Source organism: Salvelinus namaycush, chromosome 24 (assembly GCF_016432855.1).
Source record: "Salvelinus namaycush isolate Seneca chromosome 24, SaNama_1.0, whole genome shotgun sequence".
Taxonomy (NCBI): Eukaryota; Metazoa; Chordata; class Actinopteri; order Salmoniformes; family Salmonidae; genus Salvelinus; species Salvelinus namaycush.
Genome location: NC_052330.1, coordinates 20983372 through 21002843, shown reverse-complemented (window position 1 = coordinate 21002843; position 19472 = coordinate 20983372). Strand labels below are relative to the sequence as shown.

The 19472-nt window shown below is 43.6% G+C and overlaps 1 protein-coding gene and 1 pseudogene across 2 annotated transcripts in view; both read right to left on the bottom strand.

Moving 5' to 3' along the window:
- Positions 1–290: 290 nt before the first annotated feature.
- On the bottom strand, positions 291–1628 carry LOC120019328 (annotated as a pseudogene).
- Positions 1629–5963: 4335 nt separating this feature from the next.
- The window catches only part of LOC120019562 (syntaxin-binding protein 5-like), a 196393-nt gene continuing 182884 nt past the window's right edge, over positions 5964–19472 (bottom strand). The window contains exons 20-27 of one of the 2 annotated variants that reach the window (XM_038962866.1): positions 18504–18554; positions 17294–17344; positions 15048–15287; positions 13143–13515; positions 12731–12896; positions 6901–7012; positions 6481–6701; positions 5964–6005 (exon numbers count right to left, since the gene is read on the bottom strand). In XM_038962866.1, coding sequence (XP_038818794.1) covers positions 5964–6005; positions 6481–6701; positions 6901–7012; positions 12731–12896; positions 13143–13515; positions 15048–15287; positions 17294–17344; positions 18504–18554 — 1256 coding nt within the window. The remainder of the gene's footprint in view (positions 6006–6480; positions 6702–6900; positions 7013–12730; positions 12897–13142; positions 13516–15047; positions 15288–17293; positions 17345–18503; positions 18555–19472) is intronic. The other variant, XM_038962867.1, reaches the window with a different exon arrangement.

Genomic DNA, 19472 nt, shown 5'->3' with positions numbered 1-19472 from the left:
ATGTTCGTGATTAGGATAGGCATGAAATAAATCTGATTTATGACCAGTTAGTCACTCGTTACACTGGCACCGGGCCTGACAGGTGTGAGGTGAGGTGTTGATCCAGAGACAGTTTGTTTGTGTTTTGTGGGGTAGGGCCTATTCTAAAGGTTAGATTATGATTGCCACTTCTCTCTGAAGCCCCTACCCTAAGGGTAGATGGCTGACATAAACTCATTTTTAGATTATAAGGATGTAAAAAATATTGGAAGCCACTAATATATTTCATCATGGTAAACCCAAAGTGACCTTCAAGACAGACTGGCCACTGACCACTCGATCACCTGTAATGGTTGCTTGGGAACCTGAGAGCACACTGCGATGCAGCAGTCACTTAGGTGAGATCAATACAGGGTAGTGTTTCTGTAAGACCATATGAGGTCAACAACAAAGGACAAAGCACACCAAAAACCTTTATGTGACTGTATACCTTGTTTGAGTATGGTGGCCTGGCAAGGTTGACTCCATCTCTGATGACTTTATCCCTGATCATGATCTTCAGCTTCAGTTTGGGGCAAATCACCAGCTCCCTCCTGTTGCCAAGCGTCAGGTTCCTCTGCGCACCTAGATACGCGCCCCCATCCCTCCCAACCCGGTCACTATTTGGTTCGATCCAAGACTTGGATTTCCAGGAGTTTAGACTCGTACTGGTCCAACAGGTTGTTGTTGGGTGGCGTGGTGGGCATCGGCTCAAGCATGAAATACAGCCGGGCAGCCACCTCATCCTCAGCTTTCAGCCTTTGCACCGCGTCGTGGATCCTTTGCCGTTGGTGCGGTATGTAGACACCATCGCCTTCCAGATCATCGTAGCCGTTATCCATGAAGGACTCCACATACTGAGAGAGCCATGGCTCCCCCCTCTTGACAGCAAAGAGAAAAATGTAAGTTTTAAAGTTCATTACCTGCAACTTTGTCATAGGGCGTTTAGAAAATGTTGCAGTTGTAAAGCAAGTTTCCTGCAGTTCTACACATTTTGCCATGGGGTGGAGTGAATTTTTGGCAATTTTATAATACGTTTCATGCAATTCTACTCATTTTGCCATGGGGTGGAGAGAAATAATTCAATCCGTTTTACAGATAATTTCCTGCAATTCTACTCATTTTGCCATGGGGTGGAGAGAAATAATTTGATCAGTTTTACAGATAATTTCCTGCAATTCTACACATGCCATGTTAATGATATCTGAGCGAGAGTGAGTAACCAAATCAATGGAGGTCAGGGCCCCTGGGTATGTGCCCTGCTTGCCCGGTTGGTCATTCTGCCATGATTACCACACATTTAGATAACTGACTAGACTAATTTAGCAATCTAATAATTGTCAGCTGACATGGCTGACATGGAGTGACTATCAGTGACTGACAAAACAAGTGAAAAACTGCTGATGCACAACCACATTTCGAACTTGCACCTTGTGTATTCTACTATTCCAACTCTTGTAAGTTGAGACCTGACTGGGTTCCTAAACTACTCTTCTAGTGGCCAGGGGCCCTAAACGACCAATTATGTTGCTTATGCCTGGAGCCAGCACTGGAGAGAGCGTGAGGGTCTTCAGCCACTCAAACACGATGCTGGGTCCACTGGTGGTCATTTTGGGGAGCAAAAAGAAGAACAAATGTAAAGGAAAAAAGTTCACAGCACTTCACTGTTTTCCCTCAACTTAATTATTCAGTAAATAACCAGATAAACACTCTAGTAGTGAGTGATTTAGCTTTATACTAATGAAAATCCTGACAGATGTAGTACCCTCATCATCTAGTTCCATATTCAATGACCAAATGTACCTTTCACACATACTTAAAGTGTTTGCCAGTTACAGGAAAGTCCACAGTATGCCCACTATGAATAGTCCCCAGTATCCCCTCTATGAATTGTCCCCAGTATCCCCACTATGAATTGTCCCCAGTATCCCCACTATGAATAGTCCCCAGTATCCCCACTGTGAATAGTCCCCAGTATCCCCACTATGAATAGTCCCCAGTATCCCCACTATGAATGGTCCCCAGTATACCCACTATGAATAGTCCCCAGTATCCCCACTATGAATAGTCCCCAGTATCCCCACTGTGAATAGTCCCCAGTATCCTCACTATGAATAGTCCCCAGTATCCCCACTATGAATGGTCCCCAGTATCCCCACTGTGAATAGTCCCCAGTATCCCCACTGTGAATAGTCCCCAGTATCCCCACTATGAATGGTCCCCACTATCCCCACTATGAATAGTCCCCAGTATCCCCACTATGAATAGTCCCCAGTACCATACCAATGCTCTTGTGTCTTAGTGGCCCTATCTGGATTCCACTCAAATGAATGGAACTGATGTGAGTGTTTGCTGCCATCTAGTGAACATGTTTGATTCATCGCTAACTGTGCCTGGAGTCTGGATTCTGGGACTTGACCTTGATGAGATCATCCTGATGCTCAGCTTTAACCCTCAAACTACATGTTACTGTCTGAGGCACTCACTTTTAGATATCCCAGATGTTATATCAATGCTGTATGACTATAGCTTCAGCCTCAAGTCAGTACTGTAACCAGTTATTCTGTGTTAATACTGACTTATTGATAAATAATGAAAGGAGCAGCACCTCCCTGAATAAGAGGACACAATGCATTCACCGTAGTCTTCATGAAGAAACATGGAGAATAAACCAACACCAAAGGTATGCATGTTTTCCACTTTTATTTTCCATTGCACAGTAATTTCTATCTACAGAATTATTTCTAAATTGTTTGTGGCAGCAGATAAAGTCATAAACATCCATGTGAAATTTGCATAAAACTGTACAAGAAAATTGGCTACAATGAGAAAATACTGCAACCCACTGATAACTGTTAAATCCAGGAGAGAAATGGCATTATGGCGGACAGACTCCCTCTTGTGAGTATGAATAATACCAGGTAAGAAGAATACTGCGTACTGAGTGTGTGGGCAAGAAACAACTCACTCAAAGACAAGAGAAAACTCATCGAAAATCTGAAAAATAAAAGAGATCTAGAATGAACGGGAAGGACCTTAATCATTTTTTTTGTAAGTAATTTTTTCTCCTTGGAAGATTGAAGCAGGGCTACCTATCAACAACCACACAACAGTGCATACTAGAACACAGAAAAAGAGACCAAACCTGCAAGTTAGCATCTCCAAAATGAGCCACTTGGAACTGTTACTGGAGTAGAAGGAGAATGCAATTAGAAGACAAGCCAGGGAGAGTTGAAGCATGATGTGAGCAGACTGAGACACTGAACATACAAGTCCGGTCTATGATGGAGCCACATTACACAGAGGTTGCATCATCCTGCTGATGCAGACATCCTCTCGTTACTGTGGTTAGTGTGTCATTACTGTGCTTACTTTGTTGTTACTGTGGTTACTGTGTTATTTCTTTTCTTCCCATATTTTCTTGCTGATTTTCCACAATTGATTTGACACAGATTGATTGGTCACCAAAATCAAGCATTTTGAGACAAGAAAACAAGTCATTATCGATCATACAGCACAACATTTTTTCATAGACCACAAAGTTGAACATTTAAGATACTGTGCTGGTCATAGCAACAGTGGAATGCTCCTATGGTCCTTTTAGGAGAAGGTGCAGGCTACTTAGAAGTTAGCCAAATACCACTTTAGAACCTTTATGATGGGCACAATGTTGTGAATACAATGGCTGTTCCATACTAAAAACTTGCTACCCTCACTAATAATAATCATTTGGTGGGTGCTTATATTTGTCCTATTTCACACATGTACAAGTGTGTATTAATACGCATGTGTGAATTGGAAATGTTTGTTTTTTTGCATATCCCACTCTCCTTGAGAAGGGAACCTAGCCCAGTGACCGGGTCAGAATGCACAGTTCCCAAGGCCCCATATAGACCTATGCCTATTGTATTTTAATTAGTGAAACTTCTGGAATGCCAAGTTGAGTAATGGAACAAGGAAACGAAAGCTAAAGTAACTCTTTGGCGTCATTAAAAATATGGCAGCTGTCCTTGAGTCGCTTGCTTGAGCAACACCCAACACTTTTCCAATTGGTCTTAGATTGTCAAACTATTTACCTATTTACAACAGAACGACAGAGAAGCCTGGCAGAACATTGAAGGACATACAAATGAGTGCTTTCACCACTGAAATGGGGATAGAAACAGATCTCTAAACAACAGACGGTTTCGACACACCACACATATAGCAGCGTCTCTTACATTTAAATAAATAAAATGTCAATAAACAGACCACTCAAACTGACAAAATATTTTACGGACAATTCTCAAGGAAAACTAGAAAAGTTTCAGTCTTCAAAAACGTATGACTTTGCGTGAACGTACATACTGTATATATAGTCCTGCATATTTGAACACAAACACATGTGTTTATTCCCATGTGTTAATAGTAATCACAAAGTTCACGTGCACTTCAGGATCACATGTCCATAGAGTATATTTACTCCAGAATATCAATCCAATAGGTCTGGATAGACCAGCAGTGTATAGGCCTACTGTAACACTGACATCTTTCATACAGGGTCACTAACAAGACCAAACTGTAGCAGATGTTAATGGCATGATGAGGTCAGGGAGGAAGGTAGCATTTACATGTCAAATAAAACACTTCAGGGAGAGACAGAGACAGTGACAGTCTTGCCTCAGGAGTTCTGATCTTGCTTCAAGATTTCTGATGTGTGTGACACCTGATATGAAACATTATGGATGGTGACGTGTACTGATCTGAATGATAAATCTATGTATTTTATATCCATGACCTGTTTTTGAATCCAGCCCTTTTTATAAGGATAGCTTTATGGGAGTTTAACAAAGCCACAAAACATACTGGCAACATGACCAAATAAAAACATATCATCATTCACAATGTTCACGACAGCTAAGAAAAAGAAAAACAGATTTACAATAACAGAATAAAACAAACAATAAACAAGAAGAGATAAATTAAAGGTAGAGTCAGCGAAATTACATTGCACGAACAGCACCACAGCTATGGCAATGAGCAAGATACAAGACTTCGCTCTCACATAATCACACACAGTATCTGCTCCTGTGCTCGGGTTCGTTTTGCGCTCTTACAGTATGGTAGCCACGGGACCAAAACAGCTGAGAAGTTTAGCCTCGTGCTCCAAAGCTCTTAGTTGCTGCAGAAATTGACCCACTATGCTGTTTACTTTGTGCATCTATGTCATACAGCTGACTCTACCTTTAAAACATGTATAATACAGTTGGGAACGATATGAAAACAGTGAATCTATATGATGAGGAGAGTCGGAGCATGGAGAGGGGATCCAGTGTACATTGGAATTACCAGTTTTTTTATCCTGCAACTATGATATCACCTCCTGTGACTTTGAGTAGAGCTTCCTTTGCCCCTCACACCACCAGTCTGTCTCCACCTGTAAAGTTGTCCTCTTGTTGTTTTGCACTTGACAGTAGGAAGTGAATACAGCATTGATCATTTATATAGATTTATGTATATATAATTATGTATATATATAATTTTTTCCCTCTTTTTACATTTAGATTTTTTGTTGTTGTTTCTTCATTGTTTCTTTTTTCTCTCAGTTGTGTCTGATTTTGTCTGTTAGTATATGCCCCGGATTGGTTGTAGCAGAGACAACGGCACAGAACATTTTGCCGAATGAGGATGAGGAAACCCCAGAGCTCCAGTCAATCGGCAGGTCACAGATGGGAAAAACAAACAATAACAAAAAAGAGAACACCTCTTTTCTCTCCAGTCCGTTCCTCAGTTTGTACCTTATGACTGAGGTAAATACAGTATACAACATTGTGCTAGGAAAGAGCATCCCACGTGTCCAGCGGAGGAAGGAGAGATGGAAGGAGGGATGGATGGAGAGATGGAGGAGGGGGGCATGTAGAGTCCAGATGAAGCTATATCCCTTTGGCTCTGCTCCCCCTCTCAGATCAGAACTGGTACCACTTCTTGTCTTTGCACTTCAGCATCATCTTTAGAGAGGGGAAAATGGAACACTAGTTTTACAGAAAACTCCCCATTGTCTTGCTCTAAGGGCTATTTCCAACACTAACACATTTGTGTTATTAAACAGGAATTAAATGAGGAATTGGCATGCTGAGCTCAAAAGTTTGTTGTAACAAAAAGTATTTGGGTGCAGGGTTCAAAAGCCATACACTGGAAGAAAGGAAAATCCTGCACTCGCTGAAATATTCTTTACGTTTTTATTGTCAGCGTTTCGAGGGCAGCCTTCACCAGCGTTTGAATGCTGAAGAAAGCTGTTTGCTCTGACCACGTCCGTTTGTTCTGACCTCTGCTGCTAAAAACAACAACATTAAAACGTAAGAATATTTCAGTGAGTGTGGGTTCCTTCTTTTTTCCAGTGTAGCCTCATAATATAACACCTTCCTACAGGATGAAGTGATCTCAGATTAGTTTTATGTTTTGTATCATAATGTAACGTCTTACGTCATGGGCGTGTTTGCCAAAGGAGTCGGCGCTGGCCAACATGGCAGCCGTCCTCTCGTCCAGCTCGCCCAGTTTCTGCCCTCTCTCATCCAGTGCTATCCGGGCACGCGCCAGGTCGGCCACCACGCCCGAGGCTGCCCCCTTCATGCCCTCCAGGCCCTGAGGACCTGGGATGTGCTGGGCAAGGCCACGGGACGCCTTACCCGCCTGCGTCTCACCAACTAGAGGAGAGGGGGAGGGGGAGAGCCAGAAAGACAAAGAGATAGGAAAAAGAGTGGGAGAGAATGAGATTGAGAGGGAAAGAGAAAGGGAGAGCCTACTAATGTAGCAAACTTAACACTGAATATATAAATCAAATAGTTTCTCTGTGCATGTGTACACTATAGTATGTGTGTGTTATGTTCCATGTGTGTCACTTACATAGTTCCTCTCTGTCCAGGGAAGTTGCTCCTCCCCCAAAAAGGCCCTTGAAGAATCCTCGGTTGGGAGCCTCTGGGGTTTCCACTGGTGTGAACAGTTCTCCCAGCATCTCCTGAAACACACATACACACATTAACGCAGTTGTATTACATGTGTGTGAGTGTGTGTATTTATGTGGTCGGACAGGAGGTTGGATATTTTGGTGTAGACGTCACTTCCTCTTGAATTTCCAGACGTGTTGCTGTGCGTTTTGTTGCTGTGCGTTTTGTTGCCAACTTTACTTTGCTAGCTGACAACTTTACGTTTTTTTTTTCTTTCTTTTTAATTACCGTTTATATTTTTAGTTTTTCCATCGCAACTTTTTTCCCTCATTCAACTTTTTCACTCCGGACGCTTTATCTGGACATGGTTCGTCAGCACCTTCAACAGCCGAAGCTAAGTAGTAACATTAACATGATGTCTTCTAATTGCAGTCGCTGTACTCATAATATACAGGAGAATGATCGCCTTATGGCGAGGATAGCTGTGCTGCAAGCCCAGCTTCAGACGCAATCGTTAGGCAAGGGTAATTTCAGTGTAGGAAAGGAAGAAACAGCGTCTGTGCCACCAGTAAGTACAGATACTAACGTTAGTATAACCCCCCCCCGCACGGTCCCCGCAGCCGGACAACTTTCTCATGGCTTCTGGAGGGAAATGCTGTTGGAATGCTCAACTGGTGTCGCTCATTCAGCCGACAGAAACTTTCAACTGGTTTTCCCCATTATGTAGCGAGTCGGAGTCTGAGTCTGAGTCTTCTCTTGTCTCTACTCCTCCCGCTACGGGGTCTGAGACGCCGAAGGCTCCAACCATTAGCTCTGACAAATTGAAAACCCTAGTCATTGGCGACTCCATTACCCGCAGTATTAGACTTAAAACGAATCACCCAGCGATCATACACTGTTTACCAGGGGGCAGGGCTACCGACGTTAAGGCTAATCTAAAGATGGTGTTGGCTAAAGCTAAATCTGGCGAGTGTAGAGAGTATAGAGATATTGTTATCCACGTCGGCACCAACGATATTAGGATGAAACAGTCAGAGGTCACCAAGTGCAACATAGCTTCAGCGTGTAAATCAGCTAGAAAGATGTGTCGGCATCGAGTAATTGTCTCTGGCCCCCTCCCAGTTAGGGGGAGTGACGAGCTCTACAGCAGAGTCTCACAACTCAATCGCTGGTTGAAAACTGTTTTCTGCCCCTCCCAAAAGATAGAATTTGTAGATAATTGGCCCTCTTTCTGGGACTCACCCACAAACAGGACCAAGCCTGGCCTGCTGAGGAGTGACGGACTCCATCCTAGCTGGAGGGGTGCTCTCATCTTATCTACTAACATAGATAGGGCTCTAACTCCTTTAGCTCCACAATGAAATAGGGTGCAGGCCAGGCAGCAGGCTGTTAGCCAACCTGCCAGCTTAGTGGAGTCTGCCAATAGCACAGTCAGTGTAGTCAGCTCAGCCATCCCCATTGAGACTGTGTCTGTGCCTCGACCTAGGTTGGGCAAAACTAAACATGGCGGTGTTCGCCTTAGCAATCTCATTAGGATAAAGACCTCCTCCATTCCTGCCATTATTGAAAGAGATCGTGATACCTCACATCTCAAAATAGGGTTACTTAATGTTAGATCCCTCACTTCAAAGGCAGTCATAGTAAATGAACTAATCACTGATCATAATCTTGATGTGATTGGCCTGACTGAAACATGGCTTAAGCCTGATGAATTTACTGTGTTAAATGAGGCCTCACCTCCTGGTTTCAAGTGACCATATCCCCCGTGCATCCCGCAAAGGCGGAGGTGATGCTAACATTTACGATAGCAAATTTGACGTTTTCGTCTTTTGAGCTTCTAGTCATGAAATCTATGCAGCCTACTCAATCACTTTTTATAGCTACTGTTTACAGGCCTCCTGGGCCATATACAGCGTTCCTCTCTGAGTTCCCTGAATTCCTATCAGACCTTGTAGTCATAGCAGATCATATTCTAATTTTTGGTGATTTTAATATTCATATGGAGAAGTCCACAGACCCACTCCAAAAGTCTTTCGGAGCCATCATCGACTCAGTGGGTTTTGTCCAACATGTCTCTGGACCTACTCACTGCCACAGTCATACTCTGGACCTAGTTTTGTCCCATGGAATAAATGTTGTAGATCTTAATGTTTTTCCACATAATCCTGGACTATCGGACCACCATTTTATTACGTTTGCAATCGCAACAAATAATCTGCTCAGACCCCAACCAAGGAGCATCAAAAGTCGTGCTATAAATTCTCAGACAACACAAAAATTCCTTGATGCCCTTCCAGACTCCTTCTGCCTACCCGAGGACGTCAGAGGACAAAAATCAGTTAACCACCTAACTGAGGAACTCAATTTAACCTTGCGCTATACCCTAGATGCAGTTGCACCCCTAAAAACGAAAAACATTTGTCATAAGAAACTAGCTCCCTGGTATACAGAAAATACCCGAGCTTTGAAGCGAGCTTCCAGAAAATTGGAACGGAAATGGCGCCACACCAAACTGGAAGTCTTCCGACTAGCTTGGAAAGACAGTACCGTGCAGTACCGAAGAGCCCTCACTGCTGCTCGATCATCCTACTTTTCCAACTTAATCGAGGAAAATAAGAACAATCCAAAATTTCTTTTTGATACTGTTGCAAAGCTAACTAAAAAGCAGCATTCCCCAAGAGAGGATGGCTTTCACTTCAGCAGTAATAAATTCATGAACTTCTTTGAGGAAAAGATCATGACCATTAGAAAGCAAATTACGGACTCCTCTTTGAATCTGCGTATTCCTCCAGGGCTTAGCTGTCCTGGATCTGCACAGCTCTGCCAGGGCCTGGGATCGGGAGAGACACTTAAGTGTTTTAGTACTATATCTCTTGACACAGTGATGAAAATAATCATGGCCTCTAAACCTTCAAGCTGCATACTGGATCCTATTCCTACTAAACTACTGAAAGAGCTGCTTCCTGTGCTTGGCCCTCCTATGTTGAACATAATAAACAGCTCTCTATCCACCGGATGTGTACCAAACTCACTAAAAGTGGCAGTAATAAAGCCTCTCTTGAAAAAGCCAAACCTTGACCCGGAAAATATAAAAAACTATCGGCCTATATCGAATCTTCCATTCCTCTCAAAAAAAATTGAAAAAGCTGTTGCGCAGCAACTCACTGCCTTCCTGAAGACAAACAATGTATACGAAATGCTTCAGTCTGGTTTTAGACCCCATCATAGCACTGAGACTGCACTTGTGAAGGTGGTAAATGACCTTTTAATGGCGTCAGACTGAGGCTCTGCATCTGTCCTCGTGCTACTAGACCTTAGTGCTGCCTTTGACACCATCGATCACCACATTCTTTTGGAGAGACTGGAAACCCAAATTGGTCTACACGGACAAGTTCTGGCCTGGTTTAGATCTTACCTGTCGGAAAGATATCAGTTTGTCTCTGTGAATGGTTTGTCCTCTGACAAATCAACTGTACATTTCGGTGTTCCTCAAGGTTCCGTTTTAGGACCACTATTGTTTTCACTATATATTTTACCTCTTGGGGATGTTATTCGAAAACATAATGTTAACTTTCACTGCTATGCGGATGACACACAGCTGTACATTTCAATGAAACATGGTGAAGCCCCAAAATTGCCCTCGCTAGAAGCCTGTGTTTCAGACATAAGGAAGTGGATGGCTGAAAACGTTCTACTTTTAAACTCGGACAAAACAGAGATGCTTGTTCTAGGTCCCAAGAAACAAAGAGATCTTCTGTTAAATCTGACAATTAATCTTGATGGTTGTAAAGTCGTCTCAAATAAAACTGTGAAGGACCTCGGCGTTACTCTTGACCCTGATCTCTCTTTTGACGAACATATCAAGACTGTTTCAAGGACAGCTTTTTTCCATCTACGTAACATTGCAAAAATCCGACATTTTCTGTCCAAAAATGATGCAGAAAAATTAATCCATGCATTTGTTACTTCTAGGTTAGACTACTGCAATGCTCTACTTTCCGGCTACCCGGATAAAGCACTAAATAAACTTCAGTTAGTGCTAAATACGGCTGCTAGAATCCTGACTAGAACCAAGAAATTTGATCATATTACTCCAGTGCTAGCTTCCCTACACTGGCTTCCTGTTAAGGCAAGGGCTGATTTCAAGGTTTTACTGTTAACCTATAAAGCGTTACATGGGCTTGCTCCTACCTATCTTTCCGAGTTGGTCCTGCCGTACATACCTATACGTACGCTACGGTCACAAGACGCAGGCCTCCTAATTGTCCCTAGAATTTCTAAGCAAACAGCGGGAGGCAGGGCTTTCTCCTATAGATCTCCATTTTTATGGAACGGTCTGCCTACCCATGTGAGAGACGCAGACTCGGTCTCAACCTTTAAGTCTTTACTGAAGACTTATCTCTTCAGTAGGTCATATGATTGAGTGTAGTCTGGCCCAGGAGTGTGAAGGTGAACGGAAAGGCTCTGGAGCAACGAACCGCCCTTGCTGTCTCTGCCTGGCCGGTCCCCCTCTCTCCACTGGGATTCTCTGCCTCTAACCCTATTACAGGGGCTGAGTCACTGGCTTACTGGTGCTCTTTCATGCCGTCCCTAGGAGGGGTGCGTCACTTGAGTGGGTTGAGTTACTGACGTGATCTTCCTGTCTGGGTTGGCGCCCCCCTTGATTTGTGCTGTGGTGGAGATCTTTGTGGGCTATACTCGGCCTTGTCTCAGGATTGTAAGTTGGTGGTTGAAGATATCCCTCTAGTGGTGCGGGGGCTGTGCTTTGGCAAAGTGGGTGGGGTTATATCCTTCCTGTTTGGCCCTGTCCGGGGGTATCTTCGGATGGGGCCACAGTGTCTCCTGACCGCTCCTGTCTCAGCCTCCAGTATTTATGCTGCAGTAGTTTATGTGTCGGGGGGCTAGGGTCAGTTGGTTATACCTGGAGTACTTCTCCTGTCTTATCCAGTGTCCTGTGTTAATTTAAGTATGCTCTCTCTAATTCTCTCGTTCTCTCTTTCTTTCTCTCTCTCTGAGAACCTGAGCCCTAGGACCATACGTCACGGCAAACCGGGCATGATGACTCCTTGCTGTCCCCAGTCCACCTGGCCTTGCTGCTGTTCCAGTTTCAACTGCTCTGCCTGCGGTTATGGAACCCCTACCTGTCCCAGACCTGCTGCTTTCAACTCTTAATGATCGGCTATGAAAAGCCAACTGACATTTATTCCTGATTATTATTTGACCATGCTTGTCATTTATGAACATTTTGAAAATCTTGGCTCTCTCTAATTTTCTCCTTCTCTCTTTCTTTCTCTCTCTCGGAGGACCTGAGCCCTAGGACCATACGTCAGGACTACCGGGCATGTTGACTCCTTGCTGTCCCCAGTCCACCTGGCCTTGCTGCTATTCCAGTTTCAACTGTTCTGCCTGCGGTTATGGAACCGCCACCTGTCCCAGACCTGCTGTTTTCAACTCTTAATGATCGGCTATGAAAAGCCAACTGAAAATTATTCATGATTATTATTTGACCATGCTTGTCACTTATGAACATTTTGAACATCTTGGCATAGTTCTGTTATAATCTCCACCCGGCACAGCCAGAAGAGGACTGGCCACCCCTCATAGCCTGGTTCCTCTCTAGGTTTCTTCCTAGGTTTTGGCCTTTCTAGGGAGTTTTTCCTAGCCACCGTGCTTCTACACCTGCATTGCTTGCTGTTTGGGGTTTTAGGCTGGGTTTCTGTACAGCACTTCGAGATATTAGCTGATGTACGAAGGGCTATATAAAATAAACTTGATTGATTGGTCCTGACCTGCAGGTTCTCACAGGTCTCCTGGCTGTATGTGATCCTCTGTATCTCAGTGGGGGAGGTGAGGTACATGGCCTGGCCCAGGTTGGTAAAGCAGAAGGTCCGGGCTATCCGCATGTCTGTCAGTGGCAGGTAGTTTACATCCAGCAACGGTCTCAGCCCCGGCAGACTGCAGACAGACAGAGAGAGAGACCACATACAACACAATGTTACTCAAACACAACATCATTCTACTGAGTGTGTTTTTCATGTAGAAACTTTGAGTAGCATTCATTAAGCTCTTTATAGTAATACAGGGATTATCAGTTAGCTTTAGCATATGCATCTATTTTACCAGTGTGTGTGTGTGTGTGTGTGCGTGTGCGTGTGCGTGTGCGTGTGTGTGTGTGTTTGTTTGTATGGCTCACTGACTCACCTGAGGGTCATGATGTGTCCGTTAGCACAGAAGCAGGCCACACAGTTCCCTATGTTCATCTGGACCACGTCAGCCCTCAGGACGAACGATGTCTCTGTGATGCTGTGTTTGAAGATGCAGTTCTGTGAGGGCAGTGCTATGACCTTAGCCTGTTTCTCAGAGCACACCACCGCATACTGGCTCTCCTGCAGCTCCTGGGAGGTGGAGGGCGACACAGAGACCGGGCGGCGTTTACGGGCCTTGTCTCGCTCCTCACTGTCGGCGCCCGCAGCGTTTGGCTCATACCAGGTCTCAAAGGCAGGGGGGAGGAAGGTTCCTGTGTTGTCTAGGAAGGCCATCCTCAGGATACTGCCCTTCAGTCGCGCCAGGGTACCTGGACAGATAAGTGGGATGGAGTGTGTTGAAAATATATCTACAGTGCATACAGAAAGTATTCAGACCCTTACAACCTTATTCTTTGGGAAAAGTCTCTGATTGGAGTCCACCTGTGGTAAATTCAATTGATTGGACATGATTTGGAAAGGCATTCACTTTCCTATATAAGGTCCCACAGTTGACAGTGCATGTCAGAGCAAAAACCAAGCCATGAGATGGAAAGAATTCTCCATAGAGCTCTGAGACATGATTGTGTCGAGGCACAGATCTGAGGAAGGGTACACAAATAATGTCTACAGCATTGAAGGCCCCCAAGAACACAGTGGTTCTCCATCATTCTTAAATGGAAGAAGTTTGGAACCACCAAGACTCTTCCTAGAGCTGGCCGCCCGGCAATCGGGGGAGAAGGGCCTTGGTCAGGGAGGTGACCAAGAGCCCGATGGTCACTCTGACAGAGCTCCAGAGTTCCTCTGTGGAGATGAGAGAACCTTCAAGAAGGACAACCATCTCTGCAGCACTCCACCAATCAGGCCTTTATGGTAGAGTGGCCAGACGGAAGCCACTCCTAAGTAAAAGGCCAAATGCACCTAAAGGACTCTCAGACCATGAGAAACAAGGTTATCTGGTTTGATTAAACCACGATTTAACTCTTCGGCCTGAATGCCAAGCATCACGTCTGGAGGAAACTTGGCACAATCCCTACGGTGAAGCATGGTGGTAGCAGCATCATGCTGTGGGGGTGTTTTTCAGCCACAGGGACTGGGAGGCTAGTCAGAATCGAAGGAAAGATGAATGGAGCAAAGTACAGAGAGATCATTGATAGAAAACCTGCTCCAGAGCGAAGGTGCACCTTCCAACACCACAACAACCCTAAGCACACAGCCAAAACAACGCAGGAGTGGCTTCGGGACAAGTCTCTGAATGTCCTTGAGTGGTACAGCCAGAGCCCGGACTTGAACCCGATCGAACATCTCTGGAGAGACCTGAAAATAGCTGTGCAGCGACGCCTCCTATCCAACCTGACAGAGCTTGAGAGGACCTGCAGCGAAGAATGGGAGAAACTCCACAAATACAGGTGTGTCAAGCTTGTAGCGTCATACCAAAGAAGACTCAAGGCTGTAATCGCTGCCAAAGGTGCTTCAACAAAGCACTGAGTAAAGGGATACTTATGTAAATGTGATACTTCAGTTGTTGTTTTGCAAACATTTCTAAAAATCTGTTTTTGCTTTATCATTATGTGGTATTGTGTGTAGATTGATGAAGAAAAAAAATATGTAATCCATTTCAGAATAAGGCTGTAACATAACAATGTAAAAAAAAGTCAAGGGGTCTGAACATTTTCCGAATGCAATGAATGTATAAAACATTTATCGGTATGTACAGATGTCGATTATGTGTAGAGCAGGATGTAATTTTTGTACGGAAACATGCAAACATATAGCAAAGAGATGTTAGCGTTCCTTATGTGTTCATTAACATACTCACACAAGCACACACACCCATCCATTCACTCATAACCCAGACACCCACCGCTAGGTAAGACGATAACGGGCTGCAGCAGCCTTTGTTCCCCAGCAGGGGGCAGGTTGAGGGCCACAGCCAGCACTGTTCCTAGGGAGGTTCCCACGTACAGGCATGGTGTGATGGCGCTGTCCCCCTTCCGGGCGAATGTCTCACAGAAGTGGAAGGAGGTGATGGCCTCGCGCGCCTCCTTGTCTATGGACGTGACGGAGGAGGAGCGTGACCGGCTGAAGGAGTTGTCCCGGTGGTCTAATGGGTTGGCGCCCCGTGGAGGACATACAGACAGGAGAACAGTAGAGGAGAGGACAGAGAGGTAAAGCACCCGCACACACGGAGAGAAAACACACTATACACAAACATACACTACATGAATACTGAACAACAGCTGTATGATTGGTGGGAGCAGTTGGATTCTGACAAACAACATTGCGGTTGACATTTTATTGTATCACTAAGCTAAAATAGCAATTACACAGGAGCAGAAAACAGTGAGCAGACGTTCCTTTTAAAGAGGTCTAAAACACCTTGTGAAATGTTCAGTAAAATAGATTAGACCAGCTGTAAAATAACTTGATCTGTTGAAGAAAACTCTTCTCCTTACGTGGCAAACTAAGTGTTTGAGGTCCAGGTGCAAGGGTAAGGACACATAGAAATAGAAAAGGACTTGTTTTTATCTGTGGAGCAGATGGAACTCATAAAATGAATGGTTGGTCGTTGGCAGAAGAAGATTTGCACGTAGGAAACAGACCCATGGGAAGATTTCACTAAAACTTTACAACCGTGGACTTGTTTTATTCATTAGTAAAAAAACAACACATCATCAAAATGTCAAACCAAGTGTCAATATAACAAGCTAATACAGTTTTATAAGCTCCCTGTGAGTTGCTGGAAAGATGAATAAACAAACGTTTATAAACTGTATATATCACAAACAACACTGTTGTTATACACTGAGTGCACAAAACATTAGGAAAATTCCTGATATCAAGTTGCACCCCGTTTTTCCCTCAGAACAGCCTCAATTCGTTGGGGCATGGACTCTACTAGGTGCTGAAAGCGTTCAACAGGGATGCTGGCCCATGTTGACTCCAATGCTTCCCACAGTTGTGTCAACTAGGCTGGATGTCCTTTGGGTGGGTGGACCATTCTTGATACACAGGGGAAACTGTTGAGTGTGAAAAACTCAGCACCTGGCACCTACTACCATACCCCGTTCAAAGGCACTTAAACATTTTGTCTTGCCCATTTGCCCTCTGAATGGCACACATACACAATTCGTGTCTCAATTGTCTCAAGATTTAAAAATCCTTATTTAACCTGTCTCTTCCCCTTCATCTACACTGATTGAAGTGGATTTAACAGGTGACATCAATAAGGGATCATAGCTTTCATCTGGATTCACCTGCTCAGTCTATTTCATGGAAAGAGCAGGTGTTCATAATGTTTTGTACACTCAGCATATGTCACAACACAGTTAGTGTGTTATATGTCGACACCTCCAAAAATATTTTACGAGACTATCATATCGCTGCATTTGACAGATTTTGCATATTCAATAAGGATCTGACCCCAATAAATCCTCTCTTCCTCATCTTAGGGGTTCTGCCATTTGGGGTCCTAGGAAGGAAATGGTGATTTTCGTTTTTGGGTAAACTGTGCAGTTCAAAAACATGAAAGAACAATGTTTCTTTCTGTATTTATATCTGTCGGTCTCCTACAAGAATATTTTTAAAACTTTTGGAAAGGACCAAACACAAAAGAAACAGGTAGGAAATAGAAAATAGGAAGAGAATGCTGCAGAAAACACATATACACAGAAAGCTCTATTGTGCAACAGAGTCCTGGTTAGTTTAGCGTAGCAGTTAGCAAAATACCCAACAGAAATGTTCTGTATGTCTGTCCTCTCCACCTCTTGTCTCCAGGTTTGTCTCAAGAAGTAGCAGACACTGCCAAATGGTGATCATCAGTTAGTCTGACAGCATTGTTTAGGAAATATATAGGATGTATCTATGCTTTTGGTAGTCATGAGCCCATCAACAGGGCTCTTTGCCACCTCTAGGGCATTATACATATACTAAAATCTTATAGAAAACTACATAAGCTTCTATTAATGGATAGTAACTATGGAACTCACATTATTCCCTTGAGATGCTCATATCGGGAGACCATTTGGACTTAAGGATACAGTGAAGTCCAGTTTTGGGAGAAAAAAAATATTAAAAAACGCTAAATGTTAACACGAAGTTAAGGCTTACCCAAGTCTGGCTTTAGCTCAGTAGGCAAGCTTAATTTCCGTGACATCTTTGCTGGAAAAAAGAGAACACCCCTCTTTACAAACACACACCTAAGCTAACACGACAGGCCATGCAAAGCTAGCTAGGAGCTAGGAGTTAGGAGCTAGCAGCTAGGACTGGGATGTGGTTGTGCTTATAGCATTACTACACACATACGCTTTGGTATAACTGTTGGCGTTTGCTTCATTGTGCTTCAGGGGAGGCAAAATGCTTTAGAATTAAACAGGAAGGAAGTATTAGGGCATCACAGGAAGACAACCCTGTTGAATCACAGAGGCATGCTGGGACGGACAAAATAACAACAAGGAAGTAAGCTGTTGTACATAGCAGAGAGGAATAGTAGAGAATAGTAGGAATAGTAGAAGAGAGGAATAGTAAGAAGATACACATTCATTCAGAACCCCCATGCCACAGGAGCATGCACCAAAGACAGGAAGGAAACAGGAAGTGAGTAGGATGGAAGAAAACAGTGGAAATACAGTACAGTACAAGCAGGAAAGATGCATCTCTGGTAGGGCCTACAAGGCACTTTTAGCTAGGTAGTCAGAACTATGTTAACTTTTGGAGCCTCGTGAGGTTTTGGTTTTGACATTTGACTAGCCTTACAGTCCATTTCTATTATTTATTAACTAATGTTAGAGATGCTTTGCACCTAAATCAAAGATTTCTTAAAATTATTTGTCTTTTAAGAAAATAACACACTTCTTAAACTGCCCATTTATCCTAAATCTATGAGGTAGAGAATGACAGTGTTCTGAATATAAATCTTGCCGCAAAGTCAACGGTGTCAGACAGAAGACAGAGTTAGGAAAGTACAGAGTGACTACAAATAGACTGCTGTGATGTCATAACTACAGACAGCCAATCAGGAGCCGGAGTGAAGGAGGGACAATCTTTGAAGGACAATTGCCACAGGCACATTTCACAATGTGACATACGTGCTACAAACATGTAGCATGCAATGGAGGTCTAGGGTATACCATTATAAGTGTGTGTCTGTGTGTGTATAAGATTTTATTCAAGGTTTGTTCTAGGCCAAACAGTGATTCAGTGCCACTGAGGTGAGACAGAGACAGGTTGCTACAACAAAACAGTGGCTGACAACTTATCTTATACAGTGTACTATCCCTGCCCAAACTACTCCATGGTTGATGTCTTTGGCCACTCTTACCTCCTCTACCCCCACCTCCATTGTAGAATTGCTGATGGTTTGACGCCAACACTTTTGGGAGGAAGTAGATAGACGTGCAGTTAGAAACATCCTGGTACTTTACCATACCGCCTACCAATCACAGTTCCCCGAAATGTGTCCATTCGTGAAAGGAGTTTTTCTACTTGCTATCATTGTAAGACGAGAACCAATTGGTAGCAATTTGCCTCAATCTTAATTTTCAACTACCTGGGCGCATGCAGAATATTTGTAGACATAGTGTACATTTTTGTTCAGACTAATTATTTTCCTAGCGGCCAAAACTTTAAAGCCTTGTTGACTCCCAACGATTCTAGAATCTCAATTAGGAGTAGACATATGCTCAAGTCAAGACTGGAGACCAGATATGCCATCCTCATAAATAGCAGATGAACTGAGGCAGTGTCTAGCTAGTGACACCAGACACTGGGGTTTGGCGTAGTTGGCTGAACACCTGGAACATAGCTAGCAGTGTGACTTCAGTCTCTGGGCTACTTATTTTTTTCTGTGTGACCTTTTAAAATGCAGCTCAGCTCTGTGTTTTAGCCCCAGTGTATGTGTGTTAATGTCAAGCTCCCAGTAATGAGATGGAACTGGGTTGTTCTCTAATTAGCATGCCTCATCACCTCAAATGCTAATTTAGCAAACTGAGAATAGTCGTCCAGGACAGGGCCATTGATGAAGCACCTTAACTTGACAGTAACTGTGGAAGGGACCATAACGTTTTGATTGTGCAAATCTGAAAAAGGCAAATGCTTGGGTTAAGTTGTGTGAAAAGTGTTATTGTTTGTTGTTGATCTATTTGTGACCATGTTCTGTAATAGTGTAGTAATACATACAGATGATTGAATATGCATCTCCTAGCTACATGATCAGATCTCAATTGAAACTCACATGGAAGTTTGTAGTTTTGTTTCATTCCTAGATCTGAAAATGACCCAGCATGATATG